The following is a 27,204-nucleotide window of genomic DNA, read 5'->3' as shown; positions in this document are numbered from 1 at the left end:
ATTCCTTGTACTTGTGGGTGGAACTCTAAGAGGCAGGGCTTCCCTGACATCACACCTGCTGGGCCCTCCCTGTGCCTTTATAATCAGGGAAGAGGGAAGAAGCCAGCAGTGGATCATTGAGTTTGTAAGGAGTTGTTTGGCAAGTACTGCTTTTTCTTTGGATTCTCTGTTTTTTGGGAGTTATTTGGGTTTGGGTTTTGCTTTCACATTTTGGATTGGACTACTTTGCCTCAGATTGCCTTTTGGGGCAGTGCCTTTTGATCTTTTTGTAACTTTTTCATTGTGTTTCTCTTTTTTTGTTAATAAAGCCCCCAATTTTAAAGATTACTTTTTGGATTGTCTTTTCAAGCCAGACTTTTGTATGGCTTTCTCTACCTTGTAAGACGTTTTGATTTATTTTGGGACTTTTGTTGCATATTTGAACTTTTAAAGCCAGTCACAATGCTGAGCCCTGAGGATGTTGAACCCAAAAAATAGTAGCATGGGATTACAATAAAGCAGGCCAATGAAGGTCCTGGCCTGCCTCATGGTTCATTTTAGGGGCCGCCTCACACCCCATTTTGCCATGTGTGAAACTCCTGTTCACAACAATGCTACCCATTCTTTAGCTTATTTCCTTCTGAGACCTTAAAGTCCAATGCATGTATGTCTTTGAGGGTGAGTATTTCCAGTTGCTCACAACATTCCTACCTGAAGTGCCCTATTTCATGGTGTTATAGTTCACTTCAGTGAGCACTGATGTTTGAGCAGAGGGAAAATAAACATCAATAGACTGTCGCTCCTTGAATAGGAACAAGAAGATGACAGGAGGCAACTTTGTTCTGTATAATAATAACCAAAGGTTAGGTTGACACTTCCAGTCACACGATCCAGAAATGTTATAAAAGAGGGACTCTGTGTTATGCAAATCATGAATTCGGGTTAGCTGGGTCGCAGCACAGGCTCACTCTGCCTGTTCTTTTAATTGAAACTATTTGCAGGCACAGCAGATTGTGAGGAACCCAGAAGATGTGTGCATTTTTGAGAAGGAATGAAATTTTTTTTCTTCTAGAATACTCCAATATTGGTATCAAAACATAATCGAGAAGGCAAAACCATAATCAAAATCAAATCAAGAATTGTCAGGAGTTGTTACCAAAACTACAAGACTGTCACTGGAATTAAAACCCTAAGAATATGAACTGTATGTGGAAGTGGGGACATGAGTCATTAACCAGAATCCCTAACACTTTGAATTCAAGACTAAAACTACTCAAGGTTTCAATCCGTAATCTCGGACAGACAGATGAAGAATTAATCCAAAAAACAAATATGGTCTTGTTCATTGAAAAAACAATAAAGCTTCAGGAATATTCAAAATCAATAAACAGAAAAGGAAACCAAAGACAAAGGAAATTGTTCCAAGTTTACTTATCTTTTAAACTGTGGAAATAGATTTTTTTTTCACTTATTGTGGCATATTCTTCATCAGAATGAATATACAGTAATTTGTGGACTACACTGGGCTTTCTTTACTACCATTGTGAAAAAGGCAGCAGGGAAAAAATAGAAACATTCAATGATTAATGCCAGACCGAAGGCCTAAGAGTTCTGCTGGGTCAGACCCAGCTGCTTTTATAACCACACACTTCCTTGTTAATAAAAGATGGCAAGTAAGGATTACAAGATGGATTGCATGTCAAAAAGTAAGGAAAATAAGTCATAGACTGACAGACAACAAAAGAATCAATTTCAGAAATCAAAGTTAAAACAGAAATGGTATGCAGCAGTTCTAAGTACCAAGACACATGTACAAAATCTCTCTAGGAATAGTTCAGTCTCGGATGAAGCATACTTCATAACCCTGGTTTACAAGGCGGTGTGTTGGTGACATTGCCCCTGTCACGCACATATGCATGGGAGACAGTCTAAGGGCTTAAGTGATGGTAATAATCTACCAATCCAGGGGGTGGCACTGTGTGCCTGCAGACCAAAAGATTGACAGCTCTCCTCCACCAATGTCACTTCCAGTGTCCATCTACATGGACCCACCTCTTCCTGCCTGCCTGCCATATGACCGGAAGACCTGACATCTTGGGCAATCCACTTCTTGAGATTCACACCTGAAAAGACTTTTTGTATTTTACACACATTTTCTTTGCTTTTTGCATTTCTTCAATTATGCAGGGTTTGCCTAACACTCTAACAGTTTCTGTCATGTTCGTACCCCACGCCCAGCAACCAGGAGTGAATCTTGAGAGCAAGTTGACCAAAACAGTGGGTAAAGAAAGTGCATTACAGTTATAAAATAAATCATATATTATATAAACAAAACACATATCTAGAAATGATCTTTGCACTTCAAAACTCCCAAAAATGTAAAAAGAGAATTAAAAAATCATACTACATCCAAAATAATTCTTTAGCGATGTCTGAGTCGTAACAGTTTCATAGCTTGTATAAAGTGCTTTAATAGCCAAGACAAAGCATTGACTGAGTACAATAATTAGCCTGTTATCATACTGAGCTTGTTTTAATAAAAACAAACCTTACACAGCAAATGAGATGGAAAATCTAGTGAAAGAGCTCATATTCTGGTGACTTTAGCGCCACCCAGTGGCCACAACAGATAAAGCAAGAAAGCTGGGCTACACCAAGGGTACCAGTGCACCACATTGGTTGGCCAGTTAACATTGGCTTGTAAAGAAAATAAAACTTACCGGCAACAAGAACTGGTGCCAGGACTAACAGCAATCGCATCCAACATCCATGAGTGGCCATCTTTAATCTGAAACAAAGGATGAAGAGACATTAAGACAAAGTGGCTGAAAGTGAGAGGGGAGGAGGCAAAAGGAAAGAATGGGTTGAGCGGGTAAGAGTTGGTGTGAAGTTATTTGGGGAAACACGGGACATTTGCAGCTAAATTAGGCTGGGAAGAGATCTGGGAACACAGTGGACATTAATGGAGGAGGTGACTTGGGGACAAACACACTGGGTGGTAATGTTTAAACTGAGGAGGTGAAGTGATTTGAGGACACACCACACATTAGTGAATGCGGTGACTTGGGGACACTAGTAATGGTTAAACTGGGTAAAGTGAAGAGATTCAGGGACATACTAAACTTTAGTGACATGAGGTAACTTTTGGATACACTGAAAATTTGTGGTTAAAATAACTCTGAGGTGACCTGTGGAGAAGAGCAGCATGTTGGCACAGTGCTAGCACTGCTGCTTTGCAGTTATGAGACCAGCATGAGTGGCTTTCCTCCGGGTGCTCTGGTTTCCTCCCACAGTCCAAAGACATGTGGGTTAGGTGGATTGGTGACACTAAAAAGGCCACAGTGTGTGGTTGGGGTGTGAGTGTGTATGAGTGTGTTCTTCCTGCGATGGACTGGCACTGTGTCCGGTGTTTGTTCCTGTCTTGTGTCCAGTGCTAGCAGGGATAGGCTTTGGCACCCCCTTCAATGCTGTTCAGGACTAAATGGGTTAGAAAATTACTGACTGATCTGCAGAGACCCCAAAGGTTACTAATTAGACTGGAGAGGTGGGGTCAGTTTAGGGATGCAAAGGGAATTAGTGATTAAGCTGCAGATTTAAACTGGGAAGTGAGGTGACTCAGTAGCACACTGGGTGGGAGTAAAAGTAAAGGAGACACTGGGAATTTCAACTCTTGTTCTACTCCCTCTAGCCAAGCTGTGCACACCACACCTGTGGACAGGGGGTCCTCAGGCGTGTTAGACCTCCAGTTAGATGTTGCCTCTCATAGTTCCTTCTGACTCATCAGCACCTGTTCACAGAGTCCACATCAATGACAGCATGGCACGTGCATCTCGAGTGAGCTAGTGGAGGAGCACGTGGAGAGCCTGAGAAGCAGTATGCTAGACGTGAAGGCAGCTCTACCCGAGTCACCTCTGCAGCAGTGACTTGTTGTTTTTCATTTAATTCCAAATGCCTTTTTAAATAATAGATGAAGCCAGACTAAGACTTAAGAAACCTGAACCAACCTCTCTGAATGTCTGCCTCCATACCTTCAGGGGCATCAGCCTAGAAGGCACAAGCTTTCTCCTTGCCTGGCGCTGATGTGAAAGCTCATGAGGGCATCTGTCTAACAAAGAGGTGCAGAGTGAGGCAGGGGGTCTGCAAACGAGCTCCAGCAATGCGTCAGCTCTGGGGCAGGCTCAGGAAATTTGAAAATATGCAAAAATATGCACTATTTGGTGGGAAATGTAATGTGCGGCACTCTCAGCCACAGGGCACAGATTACCGGATAATTGTTGGAAAAGTATAAACTAATTATGGAGTCATTATACAGTAATCATACGGCAATTATTGTAGCATTACTTGATAACTGTTTAGCACTCTAATTCTAATTTATACTCTTTTAATTCTATAATGTTTATAAAGTGAAAGCCTATGCATCTTGGTGGCCGAGGCCCACCAGTGATGACCTCAGAAGCACCAGGTTACAAGCAGCATAATAAACCTTTCATGCCAGGCATCAAGCGTCACAAACAGAGAAATCCTAAACTGAGCAGTGTTGAAATATTGATTTTGCTGACTTCTAAAAGATCCACTTACAGGACACACCCACCAGGGAGCACTGTGGGACAGGGGCTATTGGTGGCAGGTAATCCTAAATGTGCAGCAACAGAAGAGGCATTGAGATGATGACGTGTAATCTTTCTCAACGCAGATGGAAACCCCTGGAGTCCTGTGGTTTGTTCCTTTGCTCTGTTTTTCTAAGACATAGACCTCCTCACTCTCCTCCATCTGGACTTAATTATTTCCAACCGCTATGGGACTCATCTCGGTGCTGTTACTGCCTCTGGATGTCAATGTGAGGCCATATTGCTGTGGGACTCAGGCTCAAGGTCTTTGTAATTCCAGCTTCTTAAAGCTTGGGAACTGAAGCCCAGTCGTAGCTGCCTTGAGGCTGGTCTTGACATGCTGACATGAGGCTTTGGGAATTTAGTTGAATCTTCGACTCTTAGGACTTGACTTTGCACTACAAGCTAGCTGCATGCCTTGCCAATATGATTAGACTCCACAGGACAAGTGAATTATCACAGGGTGTTGGACTAATGGCAGGCCCATTAGATCAACATTAGTGCCCCCACACATGAAATCATTGAAATAACACACCTCAGGAGCACACACACCCCTTCTCACACTCCTCTTTTCACAAACAACATGCTGTAAAGACTCAATTTACTTAATAATAGAACAAATGGTGTGTTATAGCCCAGCTCCTGTCTTTAATAGAATACAGCTGGGTCCTCCTACACACTACACTGCTGTATGCTGTCATGGAGGACCAAATAGAAACTCCAACAGCAGGCAAATGAATACACTGCAAGACAAGAGTTCAAGCTGTATGCTGCCCTAGTCATACGTACTGCACTCTGGCACAAGCCACATTACCAGTTATACTAGACTAACACAACAAGTGGTGCTATCTGTCATATAATGCTAATTACTGTACTTCAGGGGTATGGATTTGGATCGAGGGAGGGAACTATGAAAAATAGTAAAGCATTTGGGACACCTGTTAGCTGACTTTATGCTCACCACTGCCTAACCCTAACCCTAACCTGGGAGAGACTTGGCCCTTTAAGACAGAGATAATTCAGAAGTGCAGGGAAACCATGAGGCCTTTAGGGGAGCTCTAGCAACATCATTTCTTTAAGCCTTTCCTGACCATGAAAGGTATGACTGGGCCTCCCCAGAAGTAGTTCCTAAATGGGGCTTAAGAGTCACGAGACCCTCCTGGGCATAGGGCTGTCAGGTGAGCAGAGTGAGGAAAGGAAAGTTGGATGAGTAGAAAGAGCAAAAGACTCCACAATCCAGAAGATAGAGAGGAGGAGCAAGGATTTGCAACAGAAGACTTTAAGAGGTACCACTCTAGTGAACAAATAAATAAATGAATCCCTCTACCCAGGAGATAGGGCTCAGATACAACATGTCTATCAGCATAAGCCATGTCGCTTTATTTTATTTTACTTTGACATTAAGTCACTTTAGTATCTGTCACTTTGATATTATATGCCACCTGTCACTTTGGCAGTAGTATTATTCGCACAATTCTCACTGCACTGGCATAATTGTATGTACCATCCAGTATACTGGGATTGCATTATTTTCTACAGTATTTTTTATTTGTGTAGTAAAAGTTTATATTTAACTTGGTATAATGAATTATTGGCTACTGGTACCTGAAATTCCCTTGGGATCAATAAACTATCTATCTATCTATCTATCTATCTATCTATCTATCTATCTATCTATCTATCTATCTATCTATCTATCTATCTATCCAATGGTGGACAAAATTAGATTTACAGTTTTTCATATGGAAAAAGATATGCAGGTTATGATTATTACAATAGCTTTATTAACTTTATTAACTCAGAAGAATGTCAGATGTCTTAGTGCACTTAGCCACAGACGTAGGATAAAAGTGATATTCGACAAAAGCAGGTATGTAGAACAATGTGGACACTGTTTCAAAGAAGCACAAGTTAAGACAGGAATACCACCCAAAGTCAGAGTCTTGGGTTCAAATCCCAGGCTTGGTCACTGACAGTATGGTGTTTACTTGATCTCTCTCATATCCCACATATCAAGGTCGTACTAATTGGTTAATCAGTGACTGTTGATTGGCCTACTATGTGGAAATGTAGTGATGACAGTCAAAGTATTGTCACGTTCACAGTTATAGTAAAATTCTTATTTGCCTGTCACTATTCGGCACCATAACCAACATAAATGTATTAAAATACAGAACTTTGTTGAGTTCATAAGAATTACTTACAAATCCTTTGATATTGTTTCAATGTTTTTTTTTTTGTCAGACACCTCCTGACACAATGGTACAAGAAAACCCCCACACATGATATACAGTACCTTGATAGCTAGTTATGCAGCACATTGAGCTTTTCAGGTTTCCTCCTAATTTTGGCTTGGGCCCAAAAATCCCTTAATTTCTGGGCCATTTTGGATCATAGTTTGTGAAGGAAATGACACCCTTATGATACTGTAAAGAAAATGAATAGACATCATCAGCAAAAATGATCATAAGGACTTGAAGTTGTACATTACCTATAAACTGATTGCCTAATGGGAAATGAGAGGTCAAAGTTGCTCCTTTACTCAAAACTTTGAAAAAAATGGGTTTGGCAATAAAGGTATGTGTGGAGTCATCGATATAGTAATATTTTTGGTATATGAATCTTTACGGGTGGTGATAGCCCTCTAAGAGAAGGTTAAAAATGACAAACTTCAGACCTAAGCATACTATATGTGATATTGTTTTCAAGTGATTTAAGGTCAGTGACTATGAATGTGATATTATTTTTAATTTTTGATCCTTTACTAGGGGTCTAGTCCTCTATGGACATTTATCAGGGGGTGAAAAATGACAGACTTTTATTACAATTGAGAATATTTAGACTTTAAATATTTAAATTCTAGTACACAATTTAATATTTTAAATATCTGATGAAACTATTCTCATATTATGTACTTCTATCTCATGAAGTAAATCATCACATTTCTTACAAACTCTCCAAATTAGGATGGCATATGCTATTTCAGACTTTTGATTGAGACTTTTTTTAATTCATACAAACCACAAGCAATGAAAGAGAAAATGAAGAAGAGTGAAACCTCAGCTGAAATCACTCATTATATGTAAGTTTTGCGTCTGCGGATGTGCCCTTCAATGACCTGGCACCCTGACCCAGTGTTGGTACTTGCTTTTATTCTGATGCAGCCAGGACTCCAGCAGCTGTGACTGTGAACTAGTTTAAGAAGATAAGAGAATGGAAGGATGGATAGATGGATGGATGGATGGATGGATAGAAGGCAGGTAATGTGCAAGCTGTTCAGATAAATTGCATTTTCAGATGAAATGTAAAGAACCCACATTAGAAGCCCAGAACATTGGGCTCCGTCCGGAGAACATCAGAATATTAATCAAGCTATCTTTTTTTTTTAAATAGTGCCTTTCATACTGTTAACAAACAGCTTTACACATTATACTAGACTGCAAGTCAATGCAACACATTAGCTGGGGTTCATTTTGGGCAATCCAAGTATATGATGACTCAGGTCAGGTCAGGCCAGGTTGGGGAGCATGCACTGGTATAGCATGTTGCTGCACCCAACACACAACAAAACAGTTTGGGATCCTGGTTGGCAACCCCCAAGCAGACACACAGTCCAGTCCCACCCTCTGGAAATGACCATCTGTCTGCCGCTGCCAGGTGTTACATGGGTGTCCCCTTGGCCTGGTCCAGCCACTTGGGTCCTCAAAAATGAGGATCCTGCAAGTTGGAATTGTGTCACATGACTGTAGTGCCATAACTGGTGTCTGATGTCAATCCTTTCAATGAGCTGGGCAGTGTGGTGGCTCTGAGGCTAATGATCTGTGCTGGTATCCAGAAGGTTGCTGGTTTGAATCCCTGTCACTGCCAAAAGAGATCCTACTCTGCTGGGCCCTTGAGCAAGACCCTTAACCTGTAATTGCTCCAGGGGCGCTGTTCAATGGTTGACCCTGTGCTCTGACCCCAAGGGGTATGTGAAAACTAACAAATTACTAATACAAGAAATTGTCTAATGCGAAATAAACTCAGAAACTCAGATTATGGCACTCTCTGGGTGCCTTGACTGTTGTCTCAGTTTATGCACCAACCGTGGTGAGTGATGTCTTGGTGGGGAAGACATTTTATTCACAGCTTCACTCGGTGGTTTATGGATGCCTTTGAGGTGACACTCCTCTGGTTATGGGTGACTTCAATACATCCACTGGCACTCACAAGACTGGCTTTGAGGATTGTGCTGGTCCCCATGAGTCAGGTGACCTTGGTGAAAGTGGCTCCATGTTCCTTGACTTTGCAAAAGGTCAGGGGCTGCGGATCACTGGATCCTGGTTCCAGCACCCTTTGCCACATCATTGGACTTGTTACTTGGTACAATACTGGTGGTGCGGTGAAGGAGATCGATCACATCCTCACTGGCAGACGCTGGACACTCTTACAAAACTGCAGGGTCTACAGAAGTGCCCAGTTTGTGATCACAGACTTGTTGTCGCTACTCTGAAGATCCAGCTTACGTCCAGTTACAACCACTTACCAAGAAAATGAGGCTGGACCTGGCCAGACTCCAAGATCAGGCTGTTTCTAATGAGTTTGCACACAGTTTGTATGAGGAACTTACAGACTTGGGTGCGAGTGCTGACCCTAATAGAATGTGGGAGACCTTCTGTGAGAAGACCCTGAAAGTGGCTGAAGGTTGTGTTGGTGTAGGTGAAGGAGGTGTTTCAACTCGCAGGGCACCCTGGGTATCATCAAGTAGAGTTGGAGCACACAGCTACAGTATGATGATTCATAAGGAAACAATTAAAATAATAATACAAAGAATGAGTGAGTGTGAGTGTGTGTCTGAATGCATCCGGTGATTGACTGGCACCTCATCCAGAGTTAATTTCTGCCTTGTTCCTAATATTTCTTGATAGGCAGTGGCTCCCTGAGACCTTAAAGTGGATAAATAGATCAGAAAATGAAAAGGTGGATGGAAAGATGATTGGACAGCACATAGGGGTGGGGTGAGAGAGATGATGAGAGAGCACAGTAGAGCCCGCTGTCATTCACGCATATCTAATGATCACCTTCTGGGCTCATCAGAGGTATAAAATTCCAGGATGAGAGCTATCGCTATCATTATTGTCTCCTTCTTCCTCTTCAGCTCCTAGAAAACATCCATTGAGGACAACTAATTCCAACCCTTCCAGGCCAAATCCTATAAAGCTGGATATTACTGGAAGGAGGTGTCTCACTTTGGTACAAGCCAGAACAGACGATGGAGCCCACACCAAGCCAAACCCAGTTATGAGTTAAAGGAGGTCTATAGCCTGTGTTTCATTAATTGACACCATTGTGTGGTATTTACCTTCAGGCTTTAAAGCTTTCTCTTTGAATTAAACAGGATGACTCAGTTGGGGTCCCAACATTTTTTCCCACCTCACCACACCACATAGTAATCTTGGGCCAAGAACAGACAAAACTCAGAGAATGCCAATCAGACATTCAAGATGGACACAAATCAAGGCTTGCAGGCAAAGCAGTGGAGAGAGCAACACATATAGAGCGGTTATAAGAGATAATGACATACTGGCGAGGCCCTATGTGGGCTATAGGAAAGGCCAGTGGAGTCATTCGAAAGGTAAAAGAAATGGGCACCATGTAGGGTGGATCAGCCCAGCTGAGGGCACTTTAAGTTGTGTTGCTGCGTATGGTGAACAGACTCTCACAGGCTGGCAGGAACAGCACGCAACACCTGACGTGTGCATCATCAAGGGACATGCTAGCCCATGATCTTGAAATGTTGCTGTGGGGACTAAAAGTGCATATTGGATATGGCCTAAAAGGAGCTCTTTGGGAAAGAAGCCACATGGATTTGGGAAGAGAGCTAGACAAGGGTTCAACTGACTGGAGGTAGAGAGGCCGGGTACAGTTCAAAGATTTGCTTTAAGTGAGAATAAGAGAGCATGTTGTTACTGGGATGAGGTGGAGAAGTTGTGTGGGCACCCTACTGGTCAGTCAGGAATTTGTTATTATTAGTCCACACATGGGAAGCCAGCATGTTTATTGTTTTATTCAATATTTTTCATAGTCTGAGTTTCCCTTTGTGTGATCTCTTCTTAGGTTTAGCACTTGTGTAATAAGCCACATTATTTTAGTCATGTGGTCTCTGTGGTGTCTTTTCTGAGCTCAGCGTCCCAACAAAAGCCTCCTATGCTTTTCACCATGTCTACCATCGAGTTTGAGGGTGATAAATATCAAGGACACGGTGTTGAGCATTGGAAAATGGGTTATGAGAGGGGATCTGAGAGATAATATATAATACTTATTCACAACTGGTCATGGAACCAAATACAGAGATGTGGATAAAATGCAAACTGAGGACTGAAGGATGGCCGAACGTCTACACCCAGCAGGGATTCATTCAGCTTGTGCAGTTCACAGCTGAGGTGTGTAGGATAAAGCTTACCTGGACCTGAAGTTTCCTTCTAACAACAGGGGAGGGGATGCTGGCCAAAGACATGCAAAAACTTTCTTCTTTGTTCTCTTGTTGGGAATGAGAATGGGACCAACTGATCTGCACTGGGAGGGTCTATAAGGCCTAAGCTGCCATCTTCAGGCCGCATGTCCTAGGCTATGGTGTTCATCTGCTTACTCGCACGTAGCATTTTCAAACAGATGTCATGTGACTGTGATACTCGCATTCAATGGTCATTTGAGCTGTTCATACATCTTACTAATGGCCATTTTAATTTTGCGTGCTTTGATAAAACAATATGGCCTGACTTGACAAAGCAAATGGATAAAGCTGAGCAATCAGTGATTGGACCTAGCACAATGCATATAAAGCAATATTGAGCACCAGGCATGGCCTTCAGCTGTGTGTCAATCTTTATTGAGTAAAACTTCAAGCTTTTGTCCCCTGGGATCTCTGGATATTACTGTCTTGGGAATGTCTTTGTGTTTTTTTCAGAGAGAGTTGACCGCCATGGCAGTAATTGAATTAATTGAAGTGGCCGTGTCTTGTGAAGAAGATGCCTAATGTCAGATAGTATTTTGGTGGGGCAAATATGTTTAGTTGACATCTGTAGCACTAGCTAGCTGTGCCTATATTTAGTATATATATGAAGGACTGATCCTCTCATAAAACAGTGGAATAGAAGGCAATTAGGGCACCGCAATAGGCAAGTTACTGCATATTATTTATTACATTGTAAAAATAGAAAGAAAACTTCTGAACATTTTCAGAAGTAGACCAAAAAAGCTTCAGCCTTACATTGTTCCCCCACCAAAAGCAGTTCTGCGAGAAAACAATGCATCTGGTAATTATGCTACCATGAAACGTGAACACTTGGGACTCGACTCAGAAACACTCAATTCTTCACTATTTTGAAAGTCAGCTAGTGCCCAGATCATAATGGAGCTACCCCCCCTTATGAGAGGTCTCACATAAGGAGAGCAGCTATTGCTGTGGGGGCCTGGGACTCTAATAAGGCCGCATATATTTGGGAAATAAAAGTAAGGATTACCTGAACTGAGACATGTGCTTGGGCAACTACGAAATGTGATTCCATACTGATCTGGGTCTCAGGTTCAGTGCTGATGCTTTGTTACCCAATTCTCCACTGGATTCAGACTTTGTATGACATGAGGAGCTATATGTTAATTCAAATTGTGTGCGTATAGCAACCCAAATCAAATATGTGCTCAGAGCTGACGTCGGTTGATGCCTAGGGTTACCTCATTCGAGGGGCACTATATATGAAAGTTAAGGAGCACGTGCTTTGGACATCAAGGGATGATGTCTATGAAAGTCAAACAGAATATGTTCTGGAGCCCCTCCAAGCACTATGGACACCAAGTAGCAATGTTTTGGTACATCAAGTAGTGTGCACACTGGTCAGACAGCCGACCCCCCGCAGAAGTCTAACAAGAATACTGAATGTGCTATGGCCATCAAGGAGCACCGTTTATGAAACTCAAGGGCTGCACAGTCCAGACACTCCTAGGCCTCCATATGGACCTTGACTGGCACTGAATGTGCTAACCAGAGAACTTGAATATGATACCCACAATACATGGAGACCACCTAGGGGTTATCTTGGAGTTCACATTGCTTAGGGACTCAAGCCTGGTACAAAGCTTTTCATCTTATTCTCTGCTGTCTTATAGACTGGAATGAGCCCATTCTTTGTAGAAATGAGACTTTGTACGACCATGGGCCTTGAACGGAGTCATTCATGCTTTGGGGCTGTAAGAGAGCTGAACGTGTTTGGACATTTTGGTAGCTTGAGACTTGAATAGAGTCTTTTCAGAGTTAAACAATGTTTATTTTACCTCCAGAACCTTAGAGTTACCCCAGTGTCCTCATAACCTTGGGGTTATTTGAAGAGAGTCGAACTGTGGAACTAATCTCTGATTCCTGGGCCTAGCTACCTAATTCTTTAGTACCCTGGGATTTGTATAGATGCTAACTTGTTTAGACGCTTGACCTCTAATTTGCTATGACTTGGATTTGATAAATATGTTTTTTGGTTATGTGACTTCTGTTTGTATTGATGGTCTGTATTGATGTGGGACTTTGTCAATGTCAATGTAAATTTATTTATATAGCACATTTAAAACAACATAGGAATGCTGTGGCCAAAGTGCTTTACAGTAAAAGAAGAAAAAAAAACATACAATTAACATAAATAAAATAAAAAATAAATAGAAGGAATGTTACATAATCACAATGAGGAAACCATTAGTGTTATTGAAGGTCACGGAAAGTAAGTGAATAGAAATGAGTCTTTTGAACAGTTCAATTGTAGACGACTCCTTTATGTGATGAGGTAAAGAGTTCCACAGGCAAGGAGCAGTAGCTGCACAAGCCCTGTCCGACCCCCTTAGTTTTACACTTGGTACGAGGGACAACAAGAGACAACTGACCAGAAGATCTAAGCACTCTAGATGGCTGGTGTAAAGCACACAATTCGGATAAAGAGGCAGGAGCGAGCTCATGTAAAGATTTAAAAACTAGCAACAAGATTTTAAAATCAATTTAAAAACTGACAGGCAGCCATTGTAAAGAAGCTAACATTGGAGAAACAGAATCAGACTTTCTTGCCCCAACCAGAATGCGTATCAGGGATTTGCTAATCCCAGAATACAGCGAGTTGCAGTAATCAAGGCGGGAAAAGATAAAAGCATGAGTAGTTTTCTCAAGATCCCTAGAAGATAAAAAAAAGGCTTGATCTTACCTAGAAGTCGAAGCTGGAAAAAGCAATTCAGAATTAATCTGTTTCTCAAAAGAGAGGTTACTGTCACTATCAAAAATAACACCAAGATTGCAGACTTGAGGTTTGCAAAAGATACAGAAAGATTTGAGAAGTCTAAGACCAATTTGGGCTTTAGCTGATGGACCCACTATAAGCACCTCTGTTTTATTTTGATTCAGATCAAGAAAATTATTAACCATCCAGGATCTTAGTTCAAAAAGACAACTGTGCGGTTGATTCATTGCAGACTTTGATGTGCTACTGGACTCTACCTCCTTGAGGCCGTCTTAACATTTTAGGTGGTGATTACATGATTTGCAACATGAATTTTAACACGCAATCTTGACTGCCTTAGTTAATATTATATTGGACTTTAGGCACAAAACATGTTTTGATGCTCATTTCTCTTCTACTTGAGATTTGAATCAATCCGTTACTTTTTTGAGATGACTCTCCTTATATTACTCTATCTTGAAAGCTTTGGCTGAGTAAAGAATGACCTTCAAAGATGAAGAATGTCCCTTTATGTCACCAAATTGTACTAAGAATATCAATCAGGTACCTTGAAAGTCCTGGGGGATTGAAGGTGACTCTGTTTAGGGTCGCCAGGTAACCAATAACATAAAGAAAGTGAAAAGTCAAATGTGCCACCTCTTTGTCTAAAGATTCCATTTTAGGTATTCTTGTAGGAGTGCCCTAAGTTCTTTGGGACTTGACTCTACACTTGTACCTCAGTTAGAGTCCTTAAATTGCTTTGGCTGGAGTTTGATCAAAGCATTTGGTGACACGACACCGGATTGTCTTTTGTTTGGAGTGTTGTCCATATTTGGGACTAAACAGAATTATGACTGCCTTTGGATGGAGACTCTTTATTGATTGACTCTTCATTGACTTGAATAGCAGCCTTATTTTTTGACCATCCAACTAGATGAAAGATGTTACTACCTCAGGACCTGAAGAGAGTTGTGTATGCTTAAGAATTCTGCTTGAATATTTGTTTATTTGTGCTCAAACAGAGTTCATAGAGAGTTTCTATTTCCTTGCAGATTTGATTGCCTTGGAGTTATGCTGCAGTACATATCTTCAGAACTTCAGAGCACTTGCTTTATTTAGATGCGATTGGTGCCACTGTGGATCTCTGTGGGACCGAATCTTGCAGCCTTGGGTATCTAACTGAGTCAAGTTTTGGAAATTGACTTGACGTCACATTATTTCTGATACTGATTCTTTAGAGACCTTAGGCTTGATTATCCCAAAGTCGATATTCACTTGACTCTTAGGTTGAGTCCGTAATGCCTCTGTGTTTGACTCTCATTACTACGATTACAGTCTCCACTCTTCAGTATCTTATATACCTGTAGGAACTCAATTTGAATATTCACTGATCTGAACTTTTTGACCTAAATTTTAAACTGATTCCATGGTTTTCAACAGAGCCATGGGATTAGTAAAAAAATGTTACTGTTCTGTAGGCAAACAGCTAATAACCGTTTTCAGGTTACTAAACATATATAAGCCTTTTTCACATAATATGAAACAAGAGAAAATGACAGTAAAATCATCAAGAGTCTTATAATTTTACATGATATTTTATTATTGTTAATTGCATATTTCATAAAATGTTTCTAGATTGTTAATTTTTAATGGATACTGATGGGCTCTGAACAAGACTCCTTAGGTAATTTCACTTTATATTCCACTTTGATTTTTTATAGACTCGATACCTCAGAGCCTTGGGGTTTCCTTGCAGTCTATGGCCCATTTACTTCTGGCATGAATATGTATTTTCAATGATCGCGATTGGCTAGTCCTTGACCACATTAAAGACAGATGTAAAGGCATTGTGTCCAAATCACTCAGACTGGTTGGAAACCAATGGCAACCACATTTAACACAAGTGTAATGAGAATGCATTTTCAATCTGCATATGACAATCACGTAGGCAGAAGAAAAGAATGTGATATTGGTGGTCGTATTTATCAGAATAGGAAAACGATGCTAACTTGCTCATCATATCAGAGTGATGCATATTTGTTTCTACTTTAAGGAATTGGAGTAATAGCATTTTATCAGTTTTCCTAATTTAGGACACTACTTCTAACTTTATCAGGATTTCATAAAGTTCATGAGCTGCTCTAACTCAAAGGGAGGTGGCAGAAGATGCCATTTAGGCAGCGATTGGTACACACATCCAGGAAAAGGTGAAATGTGTTGGAAACACTGGACAGCAACAAACTCGCAAAGATATCAATCTGTGTAAAATGGAACAATATTTGTAATCTATCTATCTATCTATCTATCTATCTATCTATCTATCTATCTATCTATCTATCTATCTATCTATCTATCTATCTATCTATCATCTAATAAATCTTGTTAGTCATGTGATCGCTCCAGCTATACAAAGAAGCTATGTGCTGTCAGTTGAAGTGAAAGTGTGAGTAACATTACGTTAATTGGGCACAGGGAAAATGTCACTTGGCCAAAGCAATGATTTGAGTATGTCACAACCAGCCACTTCTCGTATATTGGACCAACTTTGAAAACCCTTACAATGCTTGAGGTAATAACGTAGATTTCTACATTTCACCACCATTCTATGTGAGGTTATGTTAATGCAAGCCGTATTCATGCCAATCGTTGGTTTTGCTGGAGTTGTTGGTGTGATTGATGGCATGCACATAAAGATCATTATCCCATAATGTGGATGAGTGAATACACATGAGAATCACAGGTGAGTATCACAGTATCACCACACAAGTGCTCATGGACACCAACTGTACTATAGTAGCCAGCATATTACCCTGGAGATAACTGGGCTGCTTGGGTGACTGACAGCAAAATGTCACACAGGTATGCTAGGCTCTTTATTTCATTACACGTTAATCACCCTGGAAGGTTCAAGTAGATAGGAAGAAACTCCTGGGACATTAGATAATTAGAGTATTACAGAAGATAATGGGGATCATGGAAAAAGACATGGTATGCAACTCTGGAAGAGGATTGGGAACACTGATGGAGTGAACACAACTTCAGAAAAATATTGGAATAACTGGTTGTTTTCAGTAACTGTTACATTGTGAGGAAGTTCCCATGGCCATAACAGCAAGAAGGTAATGTATGGCTGTGGATTATTTATTGTTAAATAAATGTGCCTATTGTTGGGCTTAATACTCATTCAGTGTGCGTCTCGGTCTTTCCATCTTACTGTAGAACTCGTGACAGTATTATGCTTGATGTTGTTGCCACATGCACCTTAATTTTTCTCCTACTAGCTGTAATATTATTATTATTATAATTATTATTATTATTGTTATTTTTATATTTATATTGAACCCTTAGTGTTAGTATCAGAAACCCATGAAATGTCATCATGATTTCCTAGGAAGCTACTGTCGCAGTAGGGGCAGTAGTGCTCCCTTGAACCCTCAGGTAGCACGCCAAACACCTGGTAAAATTGCCACAATAATTATATTTATTATAATAATGTGCACCAAGCACCCTCCACTCCACTATATTCATCAATCACAATAATAAATCAGTAATAATCACAGTCCTCCACTCCCAGACGCTTTGCCCTCCTACCACCCAGCTCAGCTCGCCGTCTGGGAGCTCCCACAGTCCTTTTATACTCCCTGACCCGGAGGTGTTTCTGCCCAACAGTCCACAAGTCTTTATTCCTTCCGGGTCAGGGTAAATAGTCCTTTTCTTCAACCCGGAAGTCCGTCGCTCTTCCTATGACGAACCTCCGGGTCACAGGGCACGAAGAAGCCCTCGGTCCTCCCTGCAGCTCCCTCCTGTGGCCCCCATGGCATCCAGCAGGGCTGTGCATAAAAACCACATTGTCCATGATGCCCTGCTGGTCTTCTGGGGACCTCCATGCTGCAAGGAGGGCTCCACCTGGCGGCTTGGGGGTATTGGCTAGGATAAATGGCCGGCCATATCTTACACTACAAAAGCGCTTTGTAAGAAAGACAACAAAACCAAGAAAAAGGTTTGGGGCATCCACCTCGTATACTTGAAACAAAGGATCAATGTGGAGCAAACACTGAGCAATCTTAACAAACTGAGTCCACAACTAAAGTGACAATTAGATAGATAGATAGATAGATAGATAGATAGATAGATAGATAGATAGATAGATAGATAGATAGATAGATAGATAGATAGATAGATAGATAGATAGATAGATAGTATGGCGGATTTATAGAGGATATGCAGGAAGCGGCGTGCTTTGAGGGTTGGAGCTGGAAGTGAGGTCAGGATTTCCTTCCTGAGGGTCTGCAAAAAAAGGAGAAAAGGTGTGTATTGCCATCCCCTGGTTCGGAGTATACGTACATTCAGTCGAGCCCATTGAAAAGCCTCCCATGTGCACGTGTGTGACAGCTTCCATGAATGCCACTTTGCAGCGCAGGGTGTTGTAAATCCACGATGTCATTCATTCTAAAAAACAAACTTCTACTTCTAGCTGGGAGTAGGTGTTTCGTAACTACTTATCATGTCTTATCCTTGGGAAGGAGAAATTCTTATTGTAGTCAGACTTTTAGTGCAATTGCTAGGAGTAATTCTGAGACACTTGATAAATATGGGCACAGATCTCTAACTGGGCATGATGCAGACACTGGAGATGCCTTTTAATGCCAGGTATAAATGTAATCCAACTAAAATGTATCTGGATACAACCCAGATATGAAACACACGTCAATGCCAGGTTTACTAAGGTTCTCTCTGTTCTTGGGTCTCAATAAATATCTTTAAAACTTTGGGATTTAATGGTTTATTATGCCTGGAAATATGAGACTTCACTGCCTTGTGGAATTATGCGCATTTAGAAACTCACTGATTTACAGTTATTGCTACTTCTTGATTTTAAATTTGATGCTGACTGCTTGGCCTTCAATAGCACTGCATATACACCTGGGATTTGAAGAGATCCATTCTCTGTCCTGAGATGAGAGTCCTAGCTGATGTGAGACAAGAAGAAATGTGTTACTGCCTTGGAACTCTAACAGAGTCATTTTTAGGAACTAGACTCAAGTTTTTAGATTCATGGACTTTGAATGGAATCTTTAGGGATTTTGACCGGATACTCAACACTGATTCCTTAGAGACGTGATGTCTGACAGCCTTGGGTTTTCCCTGTAGTTCATATTATCTTAAGTAGGTCTTAAATTCTGTCCCCGATGTCCTTTCACTCTAATAACATTAAGACTTGAGGCTTGTCTGCTTTATGAAATTGTACTTATTTAATATCAACTCAAATATCTCCTGACTTAGATGCTAATGTATTCTTAAACATTTTTTCAATTGAAATACTTTTTGGGCTTCAGTAGAGTCCAAATGATATTACGTCTTGATGAGAGCCCTACTCGTACTACACATGGGACTCCTAACTGCAGTGGGACTTGAATAGAATCGGTACTGCCTAGGTTACACTGATGTAGTCATGTTTAGAGAGCCATCACCATCACAGTGAAACTCTTTATTTGCATGTGGTAACCAACATGCCAATTGTCACCACTTTCCAGCGCCAGAGAACTGGACTCAAGTATTTGGTAACTTTCCACACTGTTGGAATACTCTTTTGTGACTTGCCCTCCCTTGAGTTTTCCTTGTTGTAAATGTTTTGATCTGTCTTAAAAGATCAGAGTGAGATGGTCAATTAAAGGCGGAGCTGGGTTGTAACGAGTTACATTTGCTCTGTTACATTTACTTCAGTAACTTAAAAAAAAATTGTACTTCTAACTGCACCATACTTTTACTTGAGTACATTTGTGAAGAAGAAACGTTACTCTTACTTCGCTACATTGGGCAACACTCAACTCATTACTTTCTTCCATTTACGCATTACACTATTTTTTCCAGAGAGAAGTCACCAGTGGGTCTACTGCATGACTGTTTCACCAATCAGATGCAGCAACAATAATCACATGACTCTGTTTCACCATTCAGACGTAGCCATGCAGTCACATGACCACACACAAACTTCCTGCGTCTGCATCCTGTGAGAGACGTTTTAGTCATGCGGGGCTCCTGTTCACAGCTTCACTACAAGAGCCTTGAGAGCCAACTCCTGCTGAAGCTCAACCATCACTTCACTGAGTGAAGAACAAGCATGTTTTAACCAAACATGCACAGACAGTCATGGTAAAGTGAGACTTCTTGTATGCGCACAAGCTGCCTTGTTCTAATGTTATTTTCTATCAGCTGTGCTATTTGGAGGGCAAGTGTGTGCGATGCGGTCCCTACAGACTCCCTCTTCCTACATGGGAGTCTGCTGAACCCACACCGTTAATAGTTATGACCGAGATGAGCTGACATATGAGGATAATTCACTGATGAGGCCAGAGGATGGTGGAAAAAGTGCTGAAGTGCTTTTATTAAAAACCAGTCACAACAAAAGTAAAATCAACAGAAGTGTCAATGGTGCAGTGTTCTAAAAAACAGTACATATATAAATCCATAAAAATCATTGTGAAAAGTAAGGATAAAAAAAAATCAATAAACAAATCTGTTATAAATTCGAGGTTAAAATGCAGACTAACTCCTCCTGATGTCAGCCCACCTCCTTCTCATTCTCCTGGCTCACCCATTGCTCACATAGCCGGTGGAGACTCAGCAGCCATGAGCTCCTTTCGGCCGACCTCTGCCTCCAGGCATCACGGCCAGACAGTCACTTTGTCGCACCTCTGAAGCCTAAGGAGGGCACCTGCCTTGCTCGCCACACTACATATATATACACTCCCATCTCCGTGGGCCATAATCACACGCCACAGGAAGCCAATGAAGCAATTGAGAACGATCGCACCCGCACGTGCAGGTACGACTCGCTCCAACTACTTTATTAACTCCCTGTGGTCGTGCAATTGCGAGTGACACCACTTTATGGGTTTTTGAAGCCACACCACAAAATGAATATACAGTATTATACTGTCAATGCACAGTATATCTTGTCACTGTAAGTAGTTTGCACTGTTTTAACATACATATTACACACTGCAGGTATTGGCTTCAAAAGCCTTGTTGTGTTATTTATTTTCACTCATTTTTTTATTTTATTATTTGGAAATAGCAGAATTTGCACATTATTTTATATTTTTGATCTGAATTATTACAACATTTCTAAAAAATAAATTGTTTATTATCATCAAACAGTTACTCAGTACTTGAGTAGTCTTTTGACCAAATACTTTTTTACTCTTGAGTAATTTTTTGGATGACTAATTTTTACTTCTACTTGAATCATATTATTTTGAAGTAACGCTACTCTTACTTGAGTACAATTTTTGGCTACTCTACCCACCTCTGATTGAAGGAGGAATGTTGTAACTTATAGTTTTTTCACCTGTATGTACCCCTTTATAAGGTAATAGAAGCAAAGGTTGTGAAGAAAAGGCACATGGGAAAGAAAAAGGAAGTAGACTAATGGAAAGAGACGGAGAAAAGAAGTAACACAAGCCTACTCAAGGTGTGATTAAGCTGTTGACCAGATGACTAAAATTAAGTTACAGGAGAGGGAATTTGGTTATTTTTTTATGAAATTAAACTAGATGTTTATTTAGTAAGTAACCTATTCTAACACAAAGCTAGCTTGGTTTAAAACACGTGAGGTGTCACAGCTGCTGCTGAGGACTGTGCTGAGTGAGCCAACACAGCAAACTGTGCGAGTGCTCACTTGGAGTTGGAAAAAACAAGAATAAAGAATAAAGAAATTACTTTTTATTTTAAATTAGTTTTAGTCTCTCGTTTTTTTTTTCGACTTCAGCGTCCACACAAATGAAATACACACAATACACTACTTTTGAGTTCATTGTTGAATTTTGGGCATAACAATGTAATTGTTGTGATTGTCTGTGATTAATCACAATTAAAAAAAATTGCTCAGCACTATTTATAATAGGTGATGGTTAAATTGATTTCTGTTATATTTGTGGCTTGTTATTTTGTCATGTGCATCAAAGAAGTAAACAGGGTGACCTAGGTGGCACCTCAACACTTCATTTGAGGTCCATTGGTTACTAGCAGTTGATGAGAGGTGGCATAATCAGCATCAGTTTGGCAGACCCGGCCAACCTGGCAGATCTAGTTCAACAAATGGCAGACAAGCTAAATCAGTTACAAGTTTAAACATCACAAATGGGACCAGAGACTGGCTCAGCTACCTGTCCCTGTGCGCCCCCAGGATGACATCAAATCATACCTTTTGATATTTTAGCACACTACTGCCAGACAGCATTAGTTACAGAGAGAGAGAGGGCACTCCTCCTCACTCTGTTTCTTTCAGGTGAAGCGCAACTTGAATTTCTGGAGGAAAACGCAACTGCTGATAACAGCACATAACAGGGAAATACTCGCCCACTATGGACTTAACCCCATTTGTCAAGCTCAGCTCTGCCAGGAATGGCGCTTCGATCACGAGAACCCAACCCATGCTTAGGCTTTTGATCTCTGGGGCAAACTGGCTCACTGGCTGTGCCCCTGTGAAAAAAGAGCAGACATTGTCCTAAAGGAGGTGTCAGCAGATTTCCTCGTATGCGCCCTCTTGGAGCACCAGGGTCAATTTGTATGTATCATTGATATTTATAACTGTGTATGTCTGATTGATGTACATACATATATAAATACAAGGTCTGACAATTAAGTTCACAAACCGTGCACTTATGTTGGCAGCACTGTAGAAACAGCTCAGTAAGGTTTCATAACCTTGGCATATCAGTTTCTCACAGCTGTGTTTGTGCCGATGTGTGGTGGTGTCTTGCAGAGTGGCGTTCATTATTGTGGTCACGAGGATGTTGGAGCTTGCATTAGAACAGCGAATACACAACACCAGCTCACACGGCACTGTCTGTGAGGGAGTTTTTAGCCAGTAAACACTATATGAACTCCCTCCCTACTCACCTGAACTGGCCCCCAATGACTTATTTCTTTACACAAAGATAAAGGAAATATTGAAAAGAAGACATTTTGATGATATTCAGGACATCAAGTGTAATACGATGACAGCTCTGATGGCCATTCCAGAAAAAGAGTTCCAAAATTACTTTGAAGGATGGACTAGGTGCCGGCGTCGGTGCATAGCTTCCCAAGGGGTGTACTTCAAAGGTGAACGTAGTGATAGTCATCAATGAGATACAGTATGTAGCACTTTTTCTAGGATAAGTTTGCAAACTTAATTGTCAGACCTCATGTATATCTCTCTATTACATAAAAAATCCTGGGATGAGACGAAACTTTTTCAGAGAGATAATTTCATGTCCCGCAAGACGGGACTTTGTGCCAAGAGATTTAACCACACCTGGGGCCAGAAAAAAAAGACAAAGAGTAGATGACAAAGTAGAATGTTGTAAAGAGGTTCAAAAACATTGGTGCGATACGCATGCAGAGCATGTAAGAGATAATGAAAGTACTGAAATTTGAAAGTCTCAAATAATGATAGTAAAGATCAAATTAAAGTTAAATTAAATTAAAGTTATCAAACAAATTGAAATTATCACTCAGTGAAATAACGGAACAGTGAAAAGAGATTGAATATATGGACATAAGTGATATAACAGAAGTATGTAGATATTTTTTGGATTTAAACTTTAAGTCGGAGATTTGTAGATCGTCTAATTCATGTTGCCATCAGAGGAAAGTAGTGTTTCTTTTCAATGAAGAGGCATATCCGCGAGAATTAAAAGATTTGTTGTTTGGTGAAAGTGAAATCCATATATGTGAAGTGGCTGGCGCGTAGCGAAGGCCTGGGGGATGGCGGGCACAGCGAGCAGGGGGAAAAGCCCCCTAATATATATATATATATATATATATATATATATATATATATATATATATATATATATATATATATATATATATATATATATATATATATATAAAATCACAGATATCTGTCTCTCTCTGGTGGTGGTAATTACTTGCCAATCTATAGGGTGGTGCTGTATTCTGATGCATCTTCTCTTTCTCCCTTTGCAGGCCAGATAATTGACAACCTGTCCACCTGGACCCGCATCTTACTGCTTGGCCTGGATTTAACTGGAAGTGTTTTAACCAGAAGTGTTGCACTCTTGGATAGTCTAATTTGAGACTCACATCTTCAAAGACATTCCTTTTGCTGAAAAACTTTATTATTTTTTTCCTTTGCAATATACATGGTCGTGGTGTCATCCTGAATGTTTCTGTCCTCTTTTATTTTTTATATATAAATATATAACTAGGGGGTTTGCCCCCTGCTCGCTTTGCTTGCCAGCCCAGGGCCTGCACTATGCACCAGCCACTTTGTGTCTCTGCTGCTCGCGTTGTGAAGAGGGGGGCTGAACGCACCCCAAGAAGATGCGGTCACTCCTTTGAAACCCCCTCTTAATTGGTGATACAATGGGAAACAGATACTGTTTTTTTTAACCTCCTCTTTGCTCGATCAGCAGCTGACTTGCTGCTGCTGCCATGCTGCGTGATCTGCATCTCCCACGGCGCTTTGAACATTTAAAAGCCTGTACAGCAGCTATCCTACTCTTTGTCTTTTATTCACGGCCCCAGGCATGGTTAAATCTGTTGGCACAAAGTCTTGTCTCGCGGGGCGTGAGTTCTTGATATTTTTTAGTTTATAAGTTAAAAACAGAATAAGAATCTGAAAATCTAACAACATCACATTAAAGTTCGATAAATTCTGAAAAGAATGATACCAAATATATAAATGTAGGTTTTAAAATAAGCCCGATAATAAAGCGTGACAAAAAATGTGACATTAAAACGTCACATAAAAACATTGCAATTTTAGGCTTAGGATTTTATATATAGAGAGTAGATATACAATATATATATTAAATTGTGAATATAGGTGTTACTGATAAATTACTGTATTTGTGTATAATAGTTAGTACATTAAAACTGACTAATTGAGTAATTGCATGTTTTTGATACTAACTGGGTAGAGGTGTAAGAGGTGACTAGAGTAGGGCAGTGGTTCCCTACCTTTTTTTGCCCGTGCCCCACCTAAGCCTCTCTAAAATCATGATGCTCCCCACTGTAACATATATCTTATTCTTATTATTACCTATTCAAAAAGTGAACTCCTACTCATGTGGAGGAAGCCCATAATATCATTAATTTGGTCTAAACAAGCTTCCAAAGAACATGGAAACAAAAGAGGGAAAGGATAGTTGAAGTACTAACAAAAAAATCACTAAGAAATTGTTAAAAGATAATATAATATAAAGTAATATGAAAATGCAGCAAATACAGTTTTGAAAACATATAATAAGTGGCGTGATATTCATAAATATAACTAATGACAGCTTTTTCTGTTATATTTTGATCATTTTATATTTTTGTTACATTGTAAAATTTTATAATCATTGTTATAACTCATATTATTTTAATGGTAAAAATGATTTCTAAGTAGAAAAACCCAAGCCAGTTGTAAAATAATAAATGAAAGGGTTCTTCACCATCCCTTCTATGTTTATATAAATATATAAATCTATCTGTAAAAAATAAAAATAAAAAGTATTTGTTTATTTTTTTTCTATCATATTTAACAGTGAATTTCTGTTTTTTCATTGTATAAATTGTTTAATGTACCCAAATTCTCGAATTGCCCCCCTAAAAAATCAAATTGCCCCCCAGTGGGGCGTGCACCCCATGTTGGGAATCACCAGAGCAGAGAGCATTAGTGTTTTGCTGTGGTGTCAGTAAATGTGTTTAGATTGTTTATTCGTTGTATTATCAAGTCTAAAGAAAGAAAAAAAAGGAAAGAAGGATTAAAATAAAGTGTTGAGAACTAGTTAAACTGTACTAAGTATATCCAGCACCCTCATTAAATACCAAGGGAGACAAAGGGATGCTACATGTAGAAATTATTTTGGACACTTTGAATTATTTTGTTATGTATTTGAGAGGTGTCCGTACACTCATCTTGCTTTAAGGAAATATGAAGTAGTGTCATTGCTGAAAAGAATGGAACTCTAAGTGAATCAGAACGTGATCTGAATGCTGAACGACTCTCTCACCAATTCATCATCTCCTAGATACCCATGTTAGGTTTAATGGAGACTCTAAACTGTCCAAGAGTGAGCATGTGATGAGTTGGAGAGGTGAGGACTCTCCGCACAGCTGAACTGGATAATCACGTTAAACACCAGAGCGACGGGTGAACTAATAAATATGCACATCAAATAAGCTGTTGCTCATTGTGGCTCACCAAGAATCATCAAATCAAGAAGGTTCATTTTGCATCTGCTTATGTTACTAGATGGTGTCATAATCGAGGGAATGCTGAAGGCAAATGATAAGCTTGGAATTTGTAAAATTGTCATTAAATGGACCAAGTAGGACTTGTTGTCTTATGCCCTCCTCATCACTAACATTTTCTTTTAGCTTGCCAGTTATTAGCTTACTTTAATGATAATGTTAACAGACTGTTATTGTTAGGCTTCATTTATGTGACTCTGTTTGCTATGACTTTATTTTACTGCATATATTGGAAGAAATCTGCGTCTTTATGTGTATTCATTATGTAATTTGTAAAGGCTGTAATTGCTTTTTACCTGAGAGCTTGTTACACTTCTGTGAGCCGGCACTCACAGAGGAGCACTATACAAAAATAAACCAAGCTAAATAGAATTAAGACTGTTATTTCTTTTATCATTTCTCACGTGATGTTATTACAACACCATTTTGAATTCTTTCTCATGATAGCAGCCATGTTGTTTTTAGTTGCTGCTTCAATGCTAAGCACATGTTGGCATTATTGCACCAGTCTATTTAAGTTGGTGAGTCCAAGCTATGAAATAAACAAAAGGCATTGACACAGTGCCTTATGCTGGTTTACTTTAGTTAGGGACTGGATTTTTTGAATGACAATTAACTCCTTTTTCTCACAAATGTCTAACTTTGGTTTTTGAACTCCATCTCGGCTTTGATGATCAATCTTTTGGTCTTTTTGGCTTTGAAACTCTGCATGTTTTAATGACTACTCTTTTGTGTGTCCCATAAACATTTTCATCTAATGGCCCTTGCCAAAATAAAATGCTTTGGCTTTATTCCCCAGCTCAAAAGAAAAGAATGGATTGTCACGACTGAGCAGAGGTCGACACAAACAAGCTTTTAAAATTCATCTGCCAAAATAATAGGACAAAACGAACAAAAAGAGTCAAAAAACTGCCTTGAAAAAGAAATTGTTCTTGAAACTAAACAAAACGCAGTGGCAATTAACCAAGTTCAGACAACAACTGAGCACATGGCTTCCTCTTAAATAAAATAACTGCTGTGAAACTACACACACATGTGCATGTAGGACGTGTGGCATCACATCAGGCAAAATTGAATGGGCAAAAAAACTATAAATCTTCAATATAATCAAACACTAATGTGTGTGTGCGTGTGTCCAG

At 40.0% G+C, this 27,204-nt stretch overlaps 1 protein-coding gene across 1 annotated transcript in view; it reads right to left on the bottom strand.

The window, feature by feature from the left end:
• Nucleotides 1-27,204, bottom strand: part of ncanb (neurocan b) — a 135,175-nt gene that overhangs the window by 87,284 nt on the left and 20,687 nt on the right. Inside the window, exon 2 of the mRNA XM_039767704.1 lies at nt 2,700-2,767. Within this exon, the coding sequence (XP_039623638.1) occupies nt 2,700-2,767 (68 nt within the window). The remainder of the gene's footprint in view (nt 1-2,699; nt 2,768-27,204) is intronic.

This window comes from Polypterus senegalus, chromosome 10 (assembly GCF_016835505.1).
Source record: "Polypterus senegalus isolate Bchr_013 chromosome 10, ASM1683550v1, whole genome shotgun sequence".
In the NCBI taxonomy this organism is placed as follows: domain Eukaryota; kingdom Metazoa; phylum Chordata; class Cladistia; order Polypteriformes; family Polypteridae; genus Polypterus; species Polypterus senegalus.
This window is presented reverse-complemented; position numbering and strand designations above follow the sequence as displayed.